Below are 22,739 nucleotides of genomic sequence, written 5' to 3'. Positions count from 1 at the left end.
TCTTATTTTTAAAAACCAATTATAATAATCATCATCTCACCTCTTCAAGAAGAATAGAAAATTATAGGAGATTATAAGTAAGTATAATTACATTTACATATTACTTGGCAAGGCATAACTGAGGATCCTGGGTTCATAGAACAAGAGCCAGAAGGAACTTCAGAAACCAGTGAATCCAACCTCTTTATTTTACAGATGAGAAGACTGAGAGGTTGGATGATTTGCATGGGGGCCACTCAGCTAGTAAGTGTCTGAAAAAGGTTTCAAACTCGGGTCTTCTTAGCTGCAAGTTCAGTATCCTTCTACTCCTCTTATGTGTCTACCTCTCTGATACAATTTTCTTCACTTATAAAGCAAGGGGGTTGGACTAAATGATATCTGAGGTAGGTTCCTTCCAGCTTTAAATCTCTGACTTGTGCTTTAAAAGACACTTTTCTTCACAAAAATGTGGTGAGTAAAGCATTACTGTTCTCATTTTACAAGTGAGGAAACCAGGGCTCATGGAGGGGAGACGATCTATTCTTGTTTACACAGCCACTAAGAAGTAGCAACCCTGGGATTCAAACCCAAGTTTCTTGACTGCCAACTGAGGTCCCTTTCCAATAAATGATATTGCCTATTCATCATAGAGTTGTAAGGGATCTTGGCAGTCATCTAGAACATCTAGAACTTCTTATCCATTTCTCCCAAAGTCAGTCAGTATGTGCTTGCACACTTCTGTTGATGGGGACCTCATTATTTCTCAAGGCAGATCATTTTGTTATTGGTCAGCTGTACTTTTTAGCAAGTTCCTCCTTCTAAATATGCTACCTTAAGGTTTCTCAGGTCTACCTCTTGGATCAGGGCCAAAGAGTATGTACTAGTCTATACTTGAGGCTCTCCCCAAGGTGATTTTCTTACCTGGGATGCATTCTCAAAAGCTTCTCCAAAAGGTACAAATACTGTGAAGGGACCTGAGCCCATCAGGTCTCGAATGGCATTTTCCTGGCCAAATGAAGAAACATCATCACCAATGTCACCATCACCATCCTTCCCCTCCTCCTCATTACTATTACCATCATTATTATCTTCATCATAGTTAACACTGATATAATGTCTACTATGTACCAGGCACTGTACTTTAGAATCATTGTCTCATTTGATCCTCCTAACAACTCTGTAGGTAGATTCTATTATTATGTCCATTTTGCAGTTGAGAAAACTAAGACAAACCATGGTTAAATGACTTGCCCAGGGTCACACAACTAGCACGTGTCTGAGGTTGCATTTGAACCCTGACACCATGGAATATATATGGTTTATCCACAGGGCCACCTAGCTCTTAAACTTCATTTTTGCAAGAATAGCTTTAAGATCTGCAAAAACCATCATCTGATCCTCACAACAACTCTGAGATTACTATCCCAATTTTACAGATGAGATAACTGAGACAGACAGAGGTAGAATGATTTGTCAGTCACAGAGCAGACAGAGCATTGGCATTGTAGTCAGAGTCTGGTCCTGTGTTTGATGCCTGAATGATAATGGGCAAGCCACTTTACATTCCTAAGCTTCAGTTTCCTCATCTGTAAAAAAGGGGATTTGGACTTGATGGCTTCTGAAGTCCTTTCTGACCCGCAGATGAAAGCTATCTCTGGTCTCTAGCCTGTGGCCTGACCGACGCATACACACTAAGATTTCATTACCTGAAGATGAATGAAGTAGGGTGTGGTCTGAGCATTTTTGGGAAGTTCCTGCAACCAGAAAATGGAACAATGTAGTGTGACTTATTATCTCTAGAATGAACACAAGAATAGCATATCATTGGAAGGAGAAGCCCAGCGAACTCCATTAGCCACAATTCAAAACCTCAGCATTTCATCCCTAAAAGAGACCCTGGAGTCTGGTGAGCCTGACCTATGCCTGACCAAGAAACTTCTCAGTCAAATCCCAGTCCTTTGATTGGAATATGGCTAGTGTACCTTGAATGGACAAGGTTGAGGCCAGAAGGAGAGACTTCCTATAGCAAGTTGCCAGATGTGCCTCTATAATTTACCTTTTTTTTGTATTTTATCTTTTTAGATTAAGAAGTACTACTTTTCTCTTCCTCCCACTTCCTCCCTTCTCTTCACCCCAATTGAAAAATGAAGACAAATAAAATGCTTATAAGAAATATACACAATTGAGCAAAAAAAAAATTCCCATATTGGCTATGGCCCCAAATGTATTTCATTCTATATCTTGAGTCCATCCCCTCTCTGCCTGGGGGTGGGTAATATGTTTCATCATCCATACTTTCTGATCATCATTGGTCATATAATATTGTCTTTTTTTAAACCCTTACCTTCCATCTTACAATCAATACTGGGTATTGGTTCCAAGACAGAAGAGGGGGTAAGGGCTAGGCAATGGGGGTGAAGTGACTTGCTCAGGGTCACACAGGAAGTGTCTGAGGCCAGATTTTGAACCCAGGACATCTTATCTCTGGGCCTGCCTCTCATTCCACTGAGCCACCCAGCTGCTCCCCCAGATAATATTGTCTTAATGGATCCCATTTATGAGACATTACAATATAACCATACACCACCCTTATATCTTGAGTCTTGCTGTAATATCATTAGACCAATTTTTAGAGACTAGCCTCGCTAGAGACTAGTCCTTGCTTTTCTAATTTAATTCTAATTTTTTATTATTTTTCTAATTTAATTTCCAACTATCTATCCTATAAGCATAGCCTTTCTTCTCTGGTAGCTCTAGATCTGTGTTGATGAACCTATGGCACATGTGCCAGAGGGGGATGCTCCCCTGACCCTCTCCACCACACCTAAGTATCTTTCTTTTATCACCTGCCCCTCTGCTCACAGCCCAGTGGAAGCTCTTTTTCCCTCTCCTGTCTGGGGTAAGGCACATGCAGCATGAGGGTTGCAGTTTGGGTACTTGGTCTCTAAAAGGTTCGCTATCACTTCTCTTAATTGATATGCACTCCTGTCTCTTAGTTCCTAACACTCTCCTCCCCAGAATTTCTGATTTTTTTTGTCTTCTCGGCTTAGGTGCTGTCCAAGCTTGGTTGCCTAAATCCTCCTTGCCTTACCTAGCTTTCACTTAGCTCTACTTTTGTGAAATGAAATACCTTTCTCATTGTTTCACCTTTAGGTAGTCTTTTCCTGATATCTATGATCTTTGGTCCATTCTTATTATTTAACAAGCAAATGCTCTAATCCATTTATTTATTTATTTATTGGCAAAGACCTAGGAAAATTACGTAAAACTAGTAAGATTGATATAGGAAGGCATTCTCTTGATTATCCCCCTGAGATGGATACTAGATTGTTAAATGCCTTTGCTAAAATGCTTTCTTCTAAGAAATGGGCAATAACTTACCAGATAGATGGGCCCCCGGCAGATGAATCCATCCCCCTTGTAGCCTGGTTTGCAGGTACAGGTTCTTTCATCTAATGCAGTGTGATTGCAGACAGCAAACTCACTACAGCCACCATTTTTCTAGTGGGATTGACAATAGAAGAGTAAGATGTGAGTTAGGTTGCTTATCCAGGAGATGACTTCATTTAAGTTCATTTGGCAAACCTGAAAAGTTGAAATGGTTCTTGCTCATGTCATGGTTTCTTTTTAGAATGGAAACTTCGTGTGCATAGGGATCATTTTATTCTTTGTACATGTATTCCCAGTGTCAAGCACGTAGCTTAGCACAGAATAAACACTTCATAATGTTTTTTGATGGGCTGACTTAGGGATGCCAGTGGAGTTGGGCTGTTCATCTTGCTCAGTTTACAAGAGAGTAAACTCACGATGATACATCTCTAGCTCCCATGGATATATCAAGGGCTGCTAAGTTGATTAGTATAATAACTGTTTTTATTGTAACAGTTTGCCTTATAGAGCTTATTTTATATTACTGTTTACCTTATATGATATGTAATATTTGTGTGACATTGTTATAAAGATTATAAAATGCTACATATACATATATCATAATAATAGTACCTGTTAATATTATTATAAAACACCTCATGGCTTTTTAACCCAAACAGCATCACAAAGTAGAAAGAACAGGCTCTGGAGACAGAGGACCCAGGCTTAACTCCCATTTCCAGTCTTTACTCCTTGTGTGACTTTGGGTAAGTCACTTCATCTCCATTGGCATTAGTTTCCCTATATGTTAAATGAGGGAGGTTGACCAGATGACCTCTAGATCCCTTCCTATTCAGTCCTGATGATCTTTCCACTCCATTTCCTTTTTCCATCTTGCTATCCTGACTCTGGATCCAGCTCTGGGCAAGGTCACCAGAGTCAATGGGGACAACAGCTTTAGAGGCAGTAGGAACCATGAGCAGAAGTCTGGCATTTATGGAGTGCCAATTTTATGCCTTGTCATTTGCACTGTGGGGATGCCAGTACTGTTCCTTCCCCCAAAGAACTCTTAGTTGAGGTGAGGACATGTGATGGAGACAAGAGAAAGACAGCAGTATCTACCTAATAAATAAATAAAAAGTGGCTAGTATGTAGAAATAATAAAGAGACAGCATGGAGTAATAGATAGAAGTTAACCTCCCAGGATGATCAGAGTTCAAGTTTCATTGTTGATACATGCTGGCTGTGTGTCCCCAAGCAAATTACCTAACCTCTCAACACCCTGTGTAATTCTCTAAGACTAAAAGGACGCAGAACAGCCACCTTGCATTGGTAGAAAGCATTTTCTTATGTGGGAGCTTATGGCATTAATAAAACCTAAATCAAGTATAGGGAAAAACAATAGTATAAAACTTTGAGCTTTACAAAATGTTTTTCATGTTATAGCAATTGAGTTTCATAACAATCTTAGGAGGTAGGTATGATCAATGGCAACATGCCCATTTTACAGAAGAGAAAATTAAGGCTTTAGAGAGGTTGAGTGCCTTCCCTAGTGTTGTAGATTGAATTAGAATCGAGGTCCTTCCTGTCTCCATGTCCAAGGCTTTTTCTTCAGCACCGTGTGCCATAAATCATTGTAGAGTCCATGAGGGTCTATGAGAGGGCATGGACTATTGCACAATCAATCTGGGTTAATCAGGGAAGGAAGAGGCAAGGTAGCTATGAAGATCTGCACTGACTCATTCATTAATTCTGGAAGCCTCTGACTCTAGAGCCATTGTTTTCACTAGGACCATTGGGAGCCAAGTGCTTCATTCATTCATTCATTCATTTCTTTGTTCATTTATAGATATATACTACCTATGTCATGGGAATCACAGACTTAGAATTGGGAGGGAGCCATCTAGTCTAATCCCCTCATTTTATAGATGAGAAAACTGAGGTTAAGAAATTTGCCTTTGAGCTTCTTCCTAGCAGAGAATGATCTCTTCTTCTGAGTTCATCCTACTTTGTACCTCTCTTATGCTCTTTTCATATTTCTCCATGAGCATGTCCTCTCACCCATATTAAATGGTAAGCATATTGAGAAAAGAGGACAACTCTTATTTATATCTGAAGTTCCTTAGCATTAAGCACAGGGCTCTGCCCAGAAGAACTGCTTAGTTTATGTTTATTTAGTAAGGATTTATTATTTGTAGTTAATCAACAAGCATTTATTCAGCACCTACTATGTGCCGGGTACTGAGCCAAGTGTTGGGGGTTATATAGCAAAGTATAAGATAGTCCTTGCCCTCAAGTTGCTCCTAGTCTAATGGGGGAGACAATATGCAAATAACTATGTACAAATAAGATAAAAAATAGAATGATAATTAATTGCGTACATACAAGTGACTTATTCAAAGAGACAAATTGAAGGCCAAGATTGGTGTTTCAGTGTGTGTATATGGGGGTGGGGGAGAGGGAGAGGGAGAGGGAGAGGGAGAGGGAGAGGGAGAGGGAGAGGGAGAGGGAGGGGGAGAGGGAGAGGGAGGGGGAGAGGGAGAGGGAGGGGGAGAGGGAGGGGGAGAGGGAGAGGGAGAGGGGGAGGGGGAGGGGGAGAGGGAGAGGGAGAGGGAGAGGGAGAGGGAGAGGGAGAGGGAGAGGGAGAGGGAGAGGGAGGGGGAGAGGGAGAGGGAGAGGGAGAGGGAGAGGGAGAGGGAGAGGGAGAGGGAGAGGGAGAGGGAGAGAGAGAAGGAGAGGGAGAGGGAGGGAGAGAGGGAGGGAAAGAGGGAGGGAGAGAGGGAGGGAAAGAGGGAGGGAGGGAGGGAGGGAGAGAGAGAGAGAGAGGGAGAGGGAGAGGGAGAGAAAAGAAGGTAATCTCTGAGGGAAGACACTAGCACTAACAGAGATAAGGAAAGGCTTCAATCTGAGCCTTAGAGAGGACAAAGGACTTGACACACATGAGGAAGTGTTACAGTCAGAACTTGAACCCAGCTTTCTTCTAAATCTAAGCTGAGCCCACTTTGCTGTATATTAGGTAATTCACTTAGCTAAGCCAATCTCCTAGAGCCTAGGTATGGTGCTTGCAGTAGTACTTAATATATACTTATTAAGGGGAAGAATAAGGTCCTAACTCTAGATCTAACTCAAAGGTCACATAGTTCAAATCTTTCATCATACAAATGAGGAAACTAAGGCCCAAAGATGTTAAGTGACTGACCCAAGATCATAAGTAATAAATATCACACCTAAAATTTGAACCCAGTTCCTCTGAATTGTTTTCATTAGGGCCTTGAGAGAAATGTACTTTGTAAAATCCTGAAATGTTACTTAAATTTGCATTGTGATTGATAAAAAAGGTTATTCATTGTAAGAAGCAAGAAGACAGCTTATTGGGGGCAGCTAGATAGCACAGAGGATAGAGTGCCAGGCCTGGAGTCAGGAGGACCTGGATTCAAATCTGGCCTCAGACACTTCTAGTTGTGTGACCCTGGGCAAGTCACTTAACCTAAATTGCCCAACTCTTACTGCTTGTCTGTCTTAGAATTGATATTAAGACAGAAGGTAAAGGTTTGAAAAAAGAAAACAGTTCACTCCTGAAAACCAGTATGTTGAGGAGTGAAATGATGCCAAGAACTGTTAGGATAAAGCCATAGGCACTGTGCCAAGATTGCTGGCTCTCTATCATGGCTTTGCTGTTTTGTCTGCAGAATTACAGGAGGTCGCCAGGCCAACAGAAGAGAACAATTCAGTCCCTGTCTCCAGGAAAGGGCTTCGATGTCAGGGATTCTGTGCTAAACTCTTTCTGGCAGGCCCTGAGGCTCTCAGGTGTTCAGTACTATAAATAAAAGATGAGAAGTATTTATAGAAATGAATCTCTGGGGCATCAACTTTTTGGGAGAGATGTCTGTTCCTCGTGCCAAGTATGGCTATTCAAATGCCATGAGGGAGCTCTGGGGTGTGTCCTAGAAAAATAATGAAGCACCAGTCTTGCCTCTACCTTGTCTCTTTGGAAGAGAGGCAAGTAGGTGTACACAATTAATTATCTGTTTCTAAGCACTTGTTAGGTGCCTACTGTTAGACAGGGCTATGAAGTCCCTGAGGATAAAAAGACAAAAATGAAGAAGTCCCTGCCCTCTTGGACCTGACATTCCATCAGAGGAAACAATGTGAGAGGCAGGTGGCACAGTGGAGTCAGGAAGATCTGAGTTCAATCCAGCCTCAGACACTTTCTAGCTGTGTGATTCTGGGCAAGTCACTTAACCTGTTTGCATTAATCTGCTGGAGAAGGAAGTAGAAAACCATTCTAGTGTTTTTACAAAGAAGAAGAGAACTCCATGGGCACTATGGTTCACAGGGTGATGAGTTGGACACAACTGAATGACAATAATCATAATTGTGAATGTGAATGGGATGGGCTCACCCATAAAACTGGCGGATTTCAGAGTGGATTTAAAACTAGATTTAAGACTTCCGGGTAAGCATGGTGGCAGTCTAGATGCAGGACGCTTACTATCCTCAGCACTCACCAATATAGACTACCTCAAAAGACCAAAAAAACTATTTTCATAAGAATGGAGGGACTCTACAGTAGGCACAGCATTGAAGGTATGTGGGATTTGGGCATTTCCACACCATAAGGGGGTAAAAAAGCTCCCCCCCAAACATGAGCTGATCTATCCTCCCCCCACCACACCTACAGAGCCAGAGTCAGAGAGTGAGCAAGGGGTACCTCTAGAGTGAGTAAGGGGCACCTCTAGGTCCTTGGGAGCTGAGTAAGACCACCAAAAACCTACCCCTGAGAGCAGCTACACCTGAAACCCCGGTGGGGGGAGGGGAGCATAGACCGTGGGTGCTCTCAGCAAGTATGCGCAGAGAAGAACCCAAACAGGATGCTGTGGAGATTCAAGAGATTGCCTGAAGCAAAATCCTTGCTCCTTAACTCTATACACAGAGAATCTGCCCATCTCTCTCAGATTTCTGACTAAAAAGGGAAGGGAAAACCTCCACAGTGATGGCAAATTGTGCACAGGACCAGCAAACACCCTCCAAGAAAAACAAAAAAAAAGGCAGTGACCCTCAAAAAATTTTTCAGAGGAAAAACCCAGGCTATAGAGGAAATACAGGAGGAAATTCAAACAAAGACAAAATCTTCTAAAAAAATGGAAATTGTATACAAGCTCTGGAAGAATTTAAATTTGAATTTATCAAAAAGATGGAAGCCTTCTGGCAAGAAAAGTGGGAAATGGTTCAAAGAGAAAATAAAAAAATTATAGCAGAAAATTAAAAAATTTAAGCAGAAAACCAAGCCTTACGGACCAGAATTGGGCAACTGGAAACCAATGATCTTGTAAAACAGCAAGAATTAATAAAGCAAAGTCAAAAGACTGACAAAATAGAAGAAAACATAAAATATCTCACTGACAAGGTGACAGATCAGGAAAGCAGAGGAAAGAGAGACAATTTGAGAATCATTGGTCTACCTGAAAATCCAGAAATAAACAGAAATCTAGACATCATACTACAAGAGATCATCCAAGAAAACTGCCCTGATGTTCTTGAACAAGGGGGCAAGATAGACATTGAAAGAATTCATAGATCATCCTCTACACTAAATCCCCAAAAGAAAACTCCCAGGAATGTAACTGTCAAATTCCAGAGCTTTCAAGCTAAGGAGAAAATTCTACAAGAAGCCAAAAAGAGACAATTCAGATACCAAGGAGCACCAATCAGGATCACACAAGACCTGGCAGTTTCCACACTAATGGACCACAAGGCCTGGAACATGATATTCAGAAAGGCAAGAGAACTGGGTCTTCAACCAAGAATCACCTATCCATCAAAACTGACTATATACTTCCAGGGGAAAGTATGGACATTCAACAAAATAGAATATTTCCAAGTATTTTTTTAAACATTATTTTATTTGGTCGTTTTCATACATTATTCACTGGAAACAAAGATCATTTTCTTTTCCTCCCCTCCCCCCCCTCCCCCGCCTTTCCCTCTCCCATAGCCGACGCATGATTCCACTGGTTATCACATGTGTTCTTGACTCGAACCCATTTCCCTGTTGTTGGAATTTGCATTATAGTGTTCATTTAGAGTCTCTCCTCAGTCTTATCTCCTCCAACCCTGTAGTCAAGCAGTTGCTTTTCATCGGTGTTTTTACTCCCACAGTTTATCCTCTGCTTGTGGGTAGTATTTTTTTTTAGATCCCTGCAGATTGTTCAGGGAAATTGCATTGATACTAATGGAGAAGTCCATCACCTTCGATTGTACCACAATGTATCAGTCTCTGTGTATAATGTTTTCCTGGTTCTGCTCCTTTCGCTCTGCATCACTTCCTGGAGGTTGTTCCAGTCTCCATGGAATTCCTCCACTTTATTATTCCTTTTAGCACAATAGTATTCCATCACCAACATATACCACAATTTGTTCAGCCATTCCAATTTTTGGCCACCACAAAGAGCGCAGCTATGAATATTTTTGTACAAGTCTTTGTGTCCATTATCTCTTTGGGGTACAAGCCCAGCAGTGCTATGGCTGGATCAAAGGGCAGACAGTCTTTTATCGCCCTTTGGGCATAGTTCCAAATTGCCCTCCAGAATGGTTGGATCAATTCACAACTCCACCAGCAATGAATTAATGTCCCCACTTTGCCACATCCCCTCCAGCATTCATTACTTTCCATAGCTGTCATGTTAGCCAATCTGCTAGGTGTGAGGTGAAACCTCAGAGTTGTTTTGATTTGCATCTCTCTGATTATAAGAGATGTAGAGCACTTTTTCATGTGCTTATTAATAGTTTTGATTTCTTTGGCTGAGAACTGCCTGTTCATGTCCCTTGCCCATTTGTCAATTGGAGAATGGCTTGATTTTTTGTACAATTGATTTAGTTCTTTATAAATTTGAGTAATTAAACCTTTGTCAGAGGTTTTTAGGAAGATTGTTTCCCAGTTTGTTGCTACCCTTCTGATTTTGGTTACATTGGTTTTGTTTGTACAAAAACTTTTTAATTTGATGTAATCCAGATTATTTATTTTGCATTTTGTAACTCTTTCTAATTCTTGCTTGATTTTGAAGTATTTCCCTTCCCAAAGGTCTGACATGTATACTATTCTGTGTTCGCCTAATTTTCTTATAGTTTCCTTCTTTATGTTCAAGTCATTCACCCATTTTGAATTTATCTTGGTGTAGGGTGTGAGGTGTTGATCTAAGCCTAATCTTTCCCACACTGTCCTCCAATTTTCCCAGCAGTTTTTATGAAATAGTGGATTTTTGTTCCAAAAGCTGGGATCTTTGGGTTTGTCATATACTGTCTTGCTGAGGTTGCTTTCCCCCAGTCTATGCCACTGATCCTCCTTTCTGTCTCTTAGCCAGTACCAAATTGTTTTGATGACCGCTGCTTTGTAATATAGTCTGAGATCTGGGACTGTAAGACCCACTTCCTTTGCATTTTTTTTTTCATTATTTCCCTGGATATCCTTGATCTTTTGTTCTTCCAAATGAACGTTGTTATGGTTTTTTCTAAATCAGTAAAAAACATTTTTGGAAGTTCCATGGGTATGGCACTAAATAGATAGATGAGTTTGGGTAGGATGGTCATTTTTATTATATTGGCTCGTCCTACCCATGAGCAGTTAATGTTCTTCCAATTGTTCAAGTCTAGTTTTAGTTCTGTGGAAAGTGTTTTGTAGTTGTGTTCATATAGATCCTGTGTTTGTCTCGGGAGATAGATTCCTAGGTATTTTATTTTGTCTAAGGTGATTTTGAATGGGATTTCTCTTTCTAGTTTTTGCTGCTGAGCTGTGTTGGAGATATATAGAAATGCTGATGACTTATGTGGGTTTATTTTGTATCCTGAAACTTTGCTAAAGTTGTTGATTATTTCGATTAGCTTTTTGGTTGAATCTCTAGGATTCTTTAAGTAGACCATCATGTCATGTGCAAAGAGCGATAATTTGGTCTCCTCCTTGCCTATTTTAATGCCTTCAATTTCTTTTTCTTCTCTAATTGCTACTGCTAGTGTTTCTAATACAATGTCAAAAAATAGAGGTGATAATGGGCATCCTTGTTTCACTCCTGATCTTAATGGGAATGGATTTAGTTTATCCCCATTGCAGATGATATTAGGTGATGGTTTTAGATACATACTGTTTATTATTTTTAGGAATGACCCTTCTATTCCTATGCTTTCTAGTGTTTTTAGTAGGAATGGGTGTTGTATTTTATCAAAGGCTTTTTCTGCATCTATTGAGATAATCATGTGGTTCTTGTTGGTTTGCTTGTTGATGTGGTCAATTATGTGGATAGTTTTCCTAATGTTGAACCAGCCCTGCATCCCTGGTATAAATCCTACTTGATCATGGTGGATGACCCTTCTAATCACTTGCTGGAGTCTTTTTGCTAGTATCCTATTTAAGATTTTTGCATCTATATTCATTAGGGAGATTGGTCTATAATTTTCTTTCTCTGTTTTTGGCCTGCCTGGTTTTGGAATCAGTACCATGCTTGTGTCATAAAAGGAGTTTGGTAGAACTCCCTCTTTGCTTATTATGTCAAATAGTTTGTATAGTATTGGGATTAACTGTTCTCTGAATGTTTGATAGAATTCACTGGTGAATCCATCAGGCCCTGGGGATTTTTTCTTAGGAAGTTCTTTGATGGCCTGTTGGATTTCTTTTTCTGATATGGGATTATTTAAGAAAACTATTTCTTCTTCTGTTAGTCTAGGCAATTTATATTTTTGTAAATATTCATCCATATCACCTAGGTTGGTATATTTATTGCCATATAGTTGGGCAAAGTAGTTTTTAATGATTGCCTTAATTTCTTCTTCATTGGAGGTGAGATCCCCCTTTTCATCCTTGATGCTGTTAATTTGCCTTTCTTCTTTTCTTTTTTTAATTAGATTAACCAGTACTTTGTATTTCCAAGTATTTGTAAGGAAAAGACCAGAACTAAGTGGAAAGTTTGATATACAAACACAAAGATCAAGAGAAACATAAAAAGGTAAATATGAAAAAGAGGGAAAAAGAGAAAAAAATTTTTTTTTAAATTCAAACTCTTCTTTAAGGGCTATAATTAGATCAAATTATATATATTAATATATGGGGAAAATGTTATCTGTAACTCTCAAAAATGTTTTCATTATTATAGTAAATAGAAGAATCATTCATAGGAAAAGATTGGTGCATTAAGGGTTATAAAATGATATGCAAAAAAGGGTGTGTGTGTGGGAATTGATGATGGTACCAAGAGATACTTAAAGAAATGAAATAAATAGAATAATCTTTGTCACACAAAGATACACATGGGAAGGGGAGGGGAAGAATACTCTTATAAGAGGGAGAGGAAGAGAGTGCTAATAGGTAATACTCGAACATTACTCTCAGTGAAATCAGTTCTGAGAGGGAAGAGCATTTAGATCCATTGGGATCTTGAAGTCTATCTTATCCTACAGGGTAAGGAAGAAGGGAAAACTAAGGGGGGTAGGGTGGAGGGAGTTCTAAAAAAGAGAGGGAAAGAGAGGGGGAGGGAACTTAACAGACCCTAAAAAAACAAGAAGGGAACAAAAAGGGAGGGGCCAGAAATGGAAGCATATCAAGAGAGGGGAATAGGAGGATTGATTAAAAGTAAACCACTGGGTTAAAGGGATATAGCAAAAGAAGAAAGGACTGAACTAGGAGAGGATATCAAAATGCTAGGGAATTCAAAAGTGACAATCATAATTTTGAATGTGAATGGGATGAACTCACCCATAAAATGTAGATGAATAGGAGAGTGGATTAGAATCCAGAATCCTACCATATGTTGTCTACAAGAAAAACATATGAGGTGAGTAGATACTCACAAGGTCAGAATTAAAGGATGGAGTAAGACCTATTGGGCCTCAACTGACAGAAAGAAGGCAGGAGTTGCAATCATAATATCTGAAAAAGCCAAAGTAAAAATAGACCTGATTAAAAGGGATAGGGAAGGTACATACATACTGATAAAAGGGAGTATAGACAATGAGGAAATATCACTAATCAACATATGCACAAAATGGTATAGTATCCAAATTTCTAAAGGAGAAACTAGTAGAATTGAAGGAGGAAATAGATAGTAAAATTATACTAGTGGGAGACCTGAATCTACTATTATCAAATTTAGATGAATCAAATAAAAAAATAAATTAAAAAGACGTAAAAGATGTGAATGAAATCTTAGCAAAATTAGAGTTAATAGATATAAGGAGAAAAATAAATAGGGACAAAAAGGAATACACCTTATTTTCAGCAACACATGGTACATTCACAAAGATTGACCATGTACTAAGTCATAAAAACATGGCAAACAAATGCAGAAAATCAGAAATAATAAATGCAACCTTTTCAGATAAGGCAATAAAAATAATGATAAGTAAAGGTACATGGAGAGCCAAACCAAAAATTAATTGGAAATTAAATAATATGATTCTCCAAAATCAGTTAGAGAAGAAATCATAGAAACAATTAATAATTTTAAAGAAAATGACAATGTGAGACATCCTTTTAAGCTCTAGGGGATGCAGCCAAAGCAGTACTCAGGGGAAAATTTATATCCTTGAGTTCATATATTAACAAATTAGGGAGGACAGAGGTCAATGAATTGGACATGCAAATCAAAAAATCTTGAAAGCAAACAAATTAAAACCTCACAGAAGAAAACTAAATTAGAGATTCTAAAAACTATGGGAGAAATTAATAAAATTGAAAGTGATAGAACTATTGAACTAATAAATAAGACCAGAAGCTGGTATTTTGAAAAACAAACAAAATAGACAAAGTATTGGTCAATCTAACAAAAAAAAAGAAAAGAAGAAAACCAAATTAATAGTATCATAGATGAAAAGGGAGAGCTCACCTCCAATGAAGAGGAATTTAAGGCAATCATTGAAAACTATTTTGTCCAATTATATGCCAATAAATATGGTAATCTAGGTGATATGGATGAATATTTACAAAAATATAGATTACCTTCATTAACAGAAGAAATAGAATATCTAAATAACCCAATATCAGAAAAAGAAATTGAATAAGCCATCAAAGAACTCCTTAAGAAAAAATCCCCAGTCCCTAATGGATTCACAAGTGAATTCTATTAAACATTCAAAGAACAGCTAATCCCAATACTATACAAACTATTTGACATAATAAGCAAAGAAGGAATTCTATCAAATTCCTTTTATGACACAAATATTGTACTAATTCCAAAGCCAGGCAGGTCAAAAACAGAGAAAGAAAACTACAGACCTTATGTCTTTAATGAGCTTAGTCCTTAATGAACATAGATACAAAAATCTCAAATAGGATACTAGCAAAAAGACTCCAGCAAGTGATGAGGAGGGTTATTCACTATGATCAGGTGGGATTTATACCAGGAATGCAAGGATGGTTCAATATCAGGAAAATCATCCACATAATTGACCATATCAACAAGCAAGCCAACAAAAATCACATGATTATCTCAATAGATGCAGAAAAAACCTTTGACAAAATATAATACCCATTCCTATTAAAAACACTAAAAAGTATAGGAATAGGAGGGTCTTTCCTAAAAACAATAAACAGTTTCTATCTAAAACCATCAGCCAACATCATCTGCAATAGGTATAAACTAGATGCATTCCTAATAAGATCAGAAGTGAAACAAGGATGCCCATTATCACCACTATTATTTAACATTGTACTAGAAACACGAGCTGTAGCAATTAGAGAAGAAAAAGAAATTGAAGGTATTAAAATTGGCAACGAAGAGAGCAAGCTCTCACTTTTTGCGGATGATGTTATGGCCTACTTAAAGAATCCTAGAGAATCAACTAAAAAGCTAGTGGAAATAATCAACAACTTTAGCAAAGTTGCAGGATACAAAATAAACCCATGTAAGTCATCAGCATTTCTATATATCTCCAACTTATCTCAGCAGCAGGAATTAGAAAGAGAAATTCCATTCAAAATCACCCTAGATAATATAAAATACTTAGGAATCTATCTGCCAAGACAAACACAGGAGCTATATGAAAACAACTACAAAACACTTTTCACACGACTAAAACTAGATCTGAGCAATTGGAAAAATATTAACTGCTCATGGGTAGGACGAGTTAACATAATAAAAACGGCTATCCTACCCAAACTTATCTATTTATTTAGTGCCATACCCATCGAACTTCCAAAAAACTTTTTTTACTGAATTAGAAAAAACCATAACAAAGTTCATTTGGAAGAACAAAAGATCAAGGATATCCAGGGAAATAATGGAAAAAAAATGCAAAGGAAGGTGGCCTTGCAGTACCAGATCTCAAACTATACTATAAAGCAGTGGTCATCAAAACAATATGGTACTGGCTAAGAGAGAGAAAGGAGGATCAGTGGAATAGACATGGGGTAAGGGACCTCAGCAAGACAGTCCATGACAAACCCAAAGACCCCAGCTTTTGGGACAAAATTCCACTATTTGATAAAAACTTCTGGGAAAATTGGAAGACAGTGTGGGAGAGATTAGGCTTGGATCAACATCTCACACCCTACACCAAGATAAACTCAGAATGGGTGAATGACTTGAACATAAAGAAGGAAACTATAAGTAAATTAGGTGAACACAGAATAGTATACATGTCAGGCCTTTGGTAAGGGAAAGATTTTAAAACCAAGCAAGACTTAGAAAGAGTCACAAAATGTAAAATAAATAATTTTGACTATATCAAATTAAAAAGTTTTTGTACAAACAAAACCAATGCAATGAAAATTAGAAGGGAAATAACAAACTGGGAAACAATCTTCATAACGAAAACCTCTGACTAAGTTCTAATTACTCAAATTTACAAAGATCTAAATCAACTGTACAAAAATTAAGCCATTCTCCAATTGATAAATTGGCAAGGGACATGAATAGGCAATTTTCAGTCAAAGAAATCAAAACTATTAATAAGCACATGAAAAAGTGCTCTACATCTCTTATAATCAGAGAGATGCAAATCAAAACAACTCTCTCACACCTAGCAGATTGGCTAACATGACAGCAACGGGAAAGCAATGACTGCTAGAGGGGATGTGGCAGTCGGGATATTAATGCGCTGCTGGTGGAGTTGTGAATTGATCCAACCATTCTGGAGGGCAATTTGGAACTATGCCCAAAGGGCAATAAAAGACTGTCTGCTCTTTGATCCAGCCATAGCACTGCTGGGTTTGTACCCCAAAGAGATAATAAGGAAAAAGACTTGTACAAGAATATTCATAGCTGCACTCTTTGTGGTGGCCAAAAATTGGAAAACGAGGGGATGTCCTTTAATTGGGGAATGGCTGAACAAATTGTGGTATATGTTGGTGATGGAATACTACTGTGCTCAAAGGAATAATAAAGTGGAGGAATTCCATGTGAACTGGAATGATCTCCAGGAATTGATGCAGAGCGAGAGGAGCAGAACCAGGAGAACATTGTACACAGAGACTAAGACACTGTGGTACAATTAAATGTAATGGACTTCTCCATTAGTGGCAATGCAGTGACCCTGAACAACCCGGATGGATCTATGAGAAAGAACACCATCCACATTCAGAGGAAAAACTGGGAGTAGAAACACCAAAGAAAAACAACCACTTGACTACATGGGTTGAGGGGGATATGATTGGGGATGTAGACTCTAAATGAACATCCTAGTACAAACATCATCAGCATGGAAATAGGTTCTGATCAAGGACACATGTAATACCCAGTGGAATTATGTGTCAGCTATGGGAAGGGTGGGGGGAGGGAAGGGAGGAATAGAAAATGATTTTTGTAACCAAGGAATTATGATTGAAATTGACCAAATAAAAATGTTATAAAAAACTAGATTTAAAAACAATATATTGTTTTCAAGATACACTTTAGAATTAAAATAAAGGGCTGGAGCAGCATTTAATACAGTTCACCTGAACTTAAAAAAAAAAAAAGAGGAAAGGGGTAGCAGTCATGATTTCAGACAAAGCAGAAGCAAAACCAGACCTAATTAAAAGGGATCATTAAGGAAAGTACATTTTGCTAAAAGATACCTTAGACAATGAAGTCATGCTCCAAACTTTCACAGCAAGTTTCTCAGATAAGTATCTCCATTTATCAAATATATACTGATTATAGTTTTGATTTCATCATGTGAAAACTACCTATTCATGTCCCTTGGCCATTTTTTGATTAAGGAATGGCTGGATTTTGGGGTAAAATTGACTTAATTCTTTGTATATTTGGGAAATTAAATCTTTGTCAGAGAGTTTCATTATAAAAATACTCTCCCAGTTTGTTGCTTTCCTTCTAATTTTGGTTGCATTGGTTTTGTTTGTACAAAACCTTTTTAATTTTATATAAGCAAAGTCATTCATTTTACATTTTGCAATGTTCTCTGTCTCTTGCTTGGTCTTAAATTCCTTCCTTTCCCATAGATCTGACAGATATACTAATCTGTGTTCACCTAATTTATTTATGATTTCACTCTTTATATTGTCATTTACCCATTTTGAATTTATCTTGGTATATATACTGATGATAGAATTGAATCAAATGTATAAAAATAAAAGCTGTTCCCCAACTAATAAATTGCCAAAGGATATAAACAAGCAGTTTTTGGAAGATAACATTAAAGTTATATGAAAAATGCTCCAAATAACTACTGATTAGAGAAATGTGAATTAAGACAACTCTAAGGTACCATATTGAATCTGTTAGAAATTGCAATTGCTGGAGTGAATGAAGGGAAAATAGGTACATTAATGAATTGTTGGTGGAGTAGTGAACTTGTCCCAGCTATTCTGGAATAACAATTTCAAATTAGACCCAAAGGGCTATAAAACTTTGATCCAACAATACTACTATTAGATCTGTATTCCAAAGAGAAAAAAGGAATTATATATCCCAAAATATTTATAGAAGCTCTTTTTGCGGTGGTAAAGAACTGGAAATCAAGGGGAGGGCTTCTTATCAATTGGGGAATTGATGAACAAGGCGTAGCATGTGACTATGATGGTGTATTACTGTGCAGTGGGAAATTTTGAGGAATGGTTTCAGAAAAAGATGGCAAGACCTATATGAATTGGTGCAAAGTGAATTGAGAAGAACCCAGAACTCATTGTGTATAGTAACAGCAACATCACAATGATGATCAACTATGAGAGACTTGATTACTCAGATCCATACAACGATCCAATAGAATTCCAAAGGATTAATGATGAAGAGATAGATCCACCTCCAGAGAGCGAACTGATGAACTCAGTGCAAAATGAAACATCATTTTCTCACTTTTTAATTTTTCTTGTCTTTATAAAATGTGGCAAACATGGAAAGATGTTTTGCGTAATTTCACATGTACAATTGATATCCCATTACTTGCTTTCTCAGTGAGTTTGGGAGGGAAGTAAAGACTTTAGAACCCCAAATTTAGAAAGAAAACATTGCTTAAAAATAAATAGTAAATGGAAAAAATACATAAAAAAGCAAAAACCATACTCACTGTTAAGCAGATGTTGATGAGTGTGCATGTTTTACCATCTCCTGTATATCCTCGCAAACAATTGCAGACAGCCTGCCAGAGAAAAAAAAAGGCACATTGTCTCTTTGACCAGCTCTCAGGTCTTTTTAAATTATAACATAATAAATAATGTCACTAACCTTGACCTCAATAAAGGATATAGTAAATTCATTTATACTAGGTGTACATGACTGATACTGTACAATAGATTCCCTTTCTCAAGAGAAGTTGTAATTTAAATTTCATGGGAAAGTAATGAATCTCTAATTATGGAATTTCAGACACTATCAAGCTGGGTAAGCATTTTGTGGAGGAGAAGGAACATTTCAAGGATATCATAGACCTGTAGTCCAAAAAAGGTTTGCGATATGGAATAATACTATTTATCCTATCAGAAGTTTTCTTTTTCATTGGCTTCTTCTGAGCAGTTACCACTCTAGCCTGGCACCCACACCAGAACTAGGAGGATGCTGACTCCCTACAAGTATTTTAACTTTTAAAAAAGTGCTTGGATTATTTGCTATTATTATTATTTTAAATTATTATATTAAATTATATGAATACATTTATATAATAAAGTTAAAATATATTATTATATTATATTATTAATTATTGCTATTATTAGGCTATGGTAGGCTCATGTGATTGAGATTTCTGAAGCTAACATTTTACAAAAGACCTTCATTGCATCTTGGAAATTATATCAAATAGGCAGAATAGGTTAGCGGAAAGAGCAATGGAAAGGAAATAATAACTATCGTTTACAGAGTACTTTATGGTTTGCAAAGTGCTTTACAAATATTATCTCTTTTGATCTTTACAACAACCCTGGGAAATAGGTATTTTTATTATGAGGAACCCAAGGCAGGCAGAGGTTTAATGACTTATCCAGGGTTACACAGCTAGTAAGTGTCTAATAATGGATTTGAACCAATGTCTTCTTGACTCTAGACTTTGTTCATTTCATCACCTAGGTTCAGAATACTTGAATGCTGGATTCGGTTTAAAAAGGAAAATAGGGGGCAGCTGGGCATCTCAGTGGATTGAGAGTCAGGCCTAGAGATGGGAGGTCCTAAGTTCAAATCTGGCTTCAGACACTTCCCAGCTGTGTGACCCTGGGCAAGTCATTTAACCCCTATTGTCTATCGCTTACCCCTCTTCTGCCTTGGAACCAATACACAGTATTTATCCCAAGATGGAAGATAAGGGTTCAACAAATAAATAAAATAAAAAGGAAAATAATGATCACCTCATTTTTATTTTTGACAAGGTTGTTGGATGGGGGAATGTTGTAGATATAGTTTACTTGGATTTCAGCAAGGGATCTATTTGACAAAGCCTCTTTTATGGACAAGTGGAAAGATGAGAGCCAGACGATAGTACAAGTGGATTTTGAACCAGTTGAAAAACTACATCCAGTAAGTCATCAAGCCATCAATATTGTCTTAAGGGAGGTCTCTAGTGTAGGACCATAGAGATTTGTCCTTGGACCTGTAGTGGCCAGCATTCTTATTATCCACTTAGGTAAAAACCTAGAGGGCACATAGCTAGCCATTTGATAACAGTTACCATGAGTCTTCTGTGATTAGGATTGCATTGATCATAACCTCCTTATCTTACAAATGAGGAAGCTGAGTTCAGACAGTTAAGATACCTGTCAAAGTGATGCAGGTAATAAACCTCAAAGGCAGGATTTGAATCTGGGTCTTCTAGTTGAATTCTAGGGTCTTCAGAGCTGGTACCATGGTACCATTGTCAATGTTACATTCCATGGTACCATGATGTCTCTTTGTCCATTCAAAGAAGCCATATTAAATGACCTAAATGACACTGCCAACTCGGTGGCATAGTGGATAGAGTGCTGGGCCTGGATTCTGGAAGACTCCTCTTCCTGAGTGCAAATGTGGCCTCAAACACTTCCTAGCTGTGTCACCCTGAGCAAATCACTTCATCCTGTTGGCCTCAGTTTCTTCATCTGTAAAATGAGCTGGAGAAATAAATGGCAAACCACTCCAGTATCTTTTCCAAGAAAGTCCCAAATGAGTTCACAAAAAATCTGGTGTGATTGAACAACAAGGACTCTGCTGATAAAAATCTAGAACAGTGAGGAGGGCAGGATGTGGAAACCCAGCTTACCTGGTTGGGTCCAATCTGGGTGCATTCTGCATTTTGGTCGCAACCTCCATTGTTTTCCAAACAGGGGTTAATTTCTTTGAAACACAAAAGACTACAATAAATCAGATGAACTTTTGCAGAGGAGGGATCGAAGGGGATGGATATGTGTGTGTAAGCAAGATTGGTTATAAGGTCTAGAAGCAAATATAATCTCCTTTGGCATTTGAAGCTCTTTACAATGTCACTCCTTCTTGTCTATTCAGTCTTCTTATCAATTTCCCCCCTCTTTGTACTCTAGGATCCAACCCTAATGGTCCACTCACTATTCTTTATATATAACTCTCCATCTTCCACTTCAACTTCCACTGTTCCAGAGGGACTGCCCTGCTTCTCCAGGTCTTCCTTGATGAATACAAAGGACTACTAGTACCACTGGATGATTATTCAGAGGATGTCTTTGCCATGGCTGTGCCCCACACCTCAGATGCTTTCCCTCCTCATCTCCACCTTTTAGAATCCCTGACCTCCATCAAGCTCGAATGCCACCTTCTGCAGGCCTTTCCTAGTCTCACAATTATTAGTGCCATCTCCTCTGAAGTTACCTTCCATTTACTCCATTTGCTCTTTTTTTCTTAATGCATGAAAATGTTTATTGTGTCACCTCATAAGAGCCATTTTACAATCATCCTGGCCCCCTAATGAGGGAATATTCCCATGACCTTTAATTGTGAAAAAGGGCTCTCAACTTCCACTGTTCCAGAGGGACTGCCCTGCTTCTCCAGGTCTTCCTTGATGAATACAAAGGACTACTAGTACCACTGGATGATTATTCAGAGGATGTACCAACACTACCTGGGCTCAGCAGGGTCTTGTAATTACCACTCATTTCCATGGGGTTTGCTCCATTAGAATGGGAGCTCCTGGAGGGCAGGGACTATTTTTGCCCTTCTTAATATATCTAGAACTTGGCACATTGACTGCCCAGCAATAAGAACGTAATAAATATTTGTTGATTGAATGATATAATGATTTATATATTTATTATTATTGTTGTTGTTGTTGTTGTTGTTGTTGTTGTTGGGGTAACTAGGTAGTATAGTGGATAGAGCTGGCCTGAAGTCTGGAAGATTTATCTTTCTGAGTTCAAAGCTGGCCTGCATTCCCCTTGGGAAGTCACATAACCCTGCTTGCCTCAGTTTCCTCATCTTTACATGAGTTGGAGAAGGAAATGGTAAAACAGTATCCAATATCTTTGCCCAGAAAATCACAGAAGGGGTCACTAAGAATCAGAAATGACTGAACAACTGAATTTTTTAATCAGTCTTGGGAATTAAAAAAATTCAGGTTACTACAAAAATGTTTTCATTTCCTTGAAATTTCCCTATTAATCTTCTTCTTCTATTTAAAAACCAAGCCCCTTCCAAACTAACTTTCAACATCATACATGCAACCCCCAACTTGAAAACAGAAATATGCTATTAATTAGCCCTTGAACAATTTTGTAATACTTGGGTTGATGCCAGCTTCTATTACATATACTATAGTGGTCTTCAGGAATGGAATAGTCAGGGGCAGCTGGGTAGCTCAGTGGATTGAGAGCCAGGTCTAGAGATGGGAGGTCCTAGGTTCAAATATGACCTCAGACACTTCTCAGCTGTGTGACCCTGGACAAGTCACTTAACCCCTATTGCCAAGCACTTACCACTCTTCTGCCTAGGAATCAATATACTATATTGATTCTAAGACAGAAGGTAAGGGTTTGAAAAAAAAGG

At 38.2% G+C, this 22,739-nt stretch overlaps 1 protein-coding gene across 1 annotated transcript in view; it reads right to left on the bottom strand.

The window, feature by feature from the left end:
* Positions 1-22,739, bottom strand: part of STAB2 (stabilin 2) — a 184,258-nt gene that overhangs the window by 49,021 nt on the left and 112,498 nt on the right. The window contains exons 43-47 of the mRNA XM_007503337.3: positions 20,989-21,062; positions 18,835-18,906; positions 3,361-3,480; positions 1,686-1,733; positions 901-984 (exon numbers count right to left, since the gene is read on the bottom strand). Of these exons, the coding sequence (XP_007503399.1) occupies positions 901-984; positions 1,686-1,733; positions 3,361-3,480; positions 18,835-18,906; positions 20,989-21,062 (398 nt within the window). The remainder of the gene's footprint in view (positions 1-900; positions 985-1,685; positions 1,734-3,360; positions 3,481-18,834; positions 18,907-20,988; positions 21,063-22,739) is intronic.

This window comes from Monodelphis domestica, chromosome 5, assembly GCF_027887165.1.
Source record: "Monodelphis domestica isolate mMonDom1 chromosome 5, mMonDom1.pri, whole genome shotgun sequence".
In the NCBI taxonomy this organism is placed as follows: domain Eukaryota; kingdom Metazoa; phylum Chordata; class Mammalia; order Didelphimorphia; family Didelphidae; genus Monodelphis; species Monodelphis domestica.
This window is presented reverse-complemented; position numbering and strand designations above follow the sequence as displayed.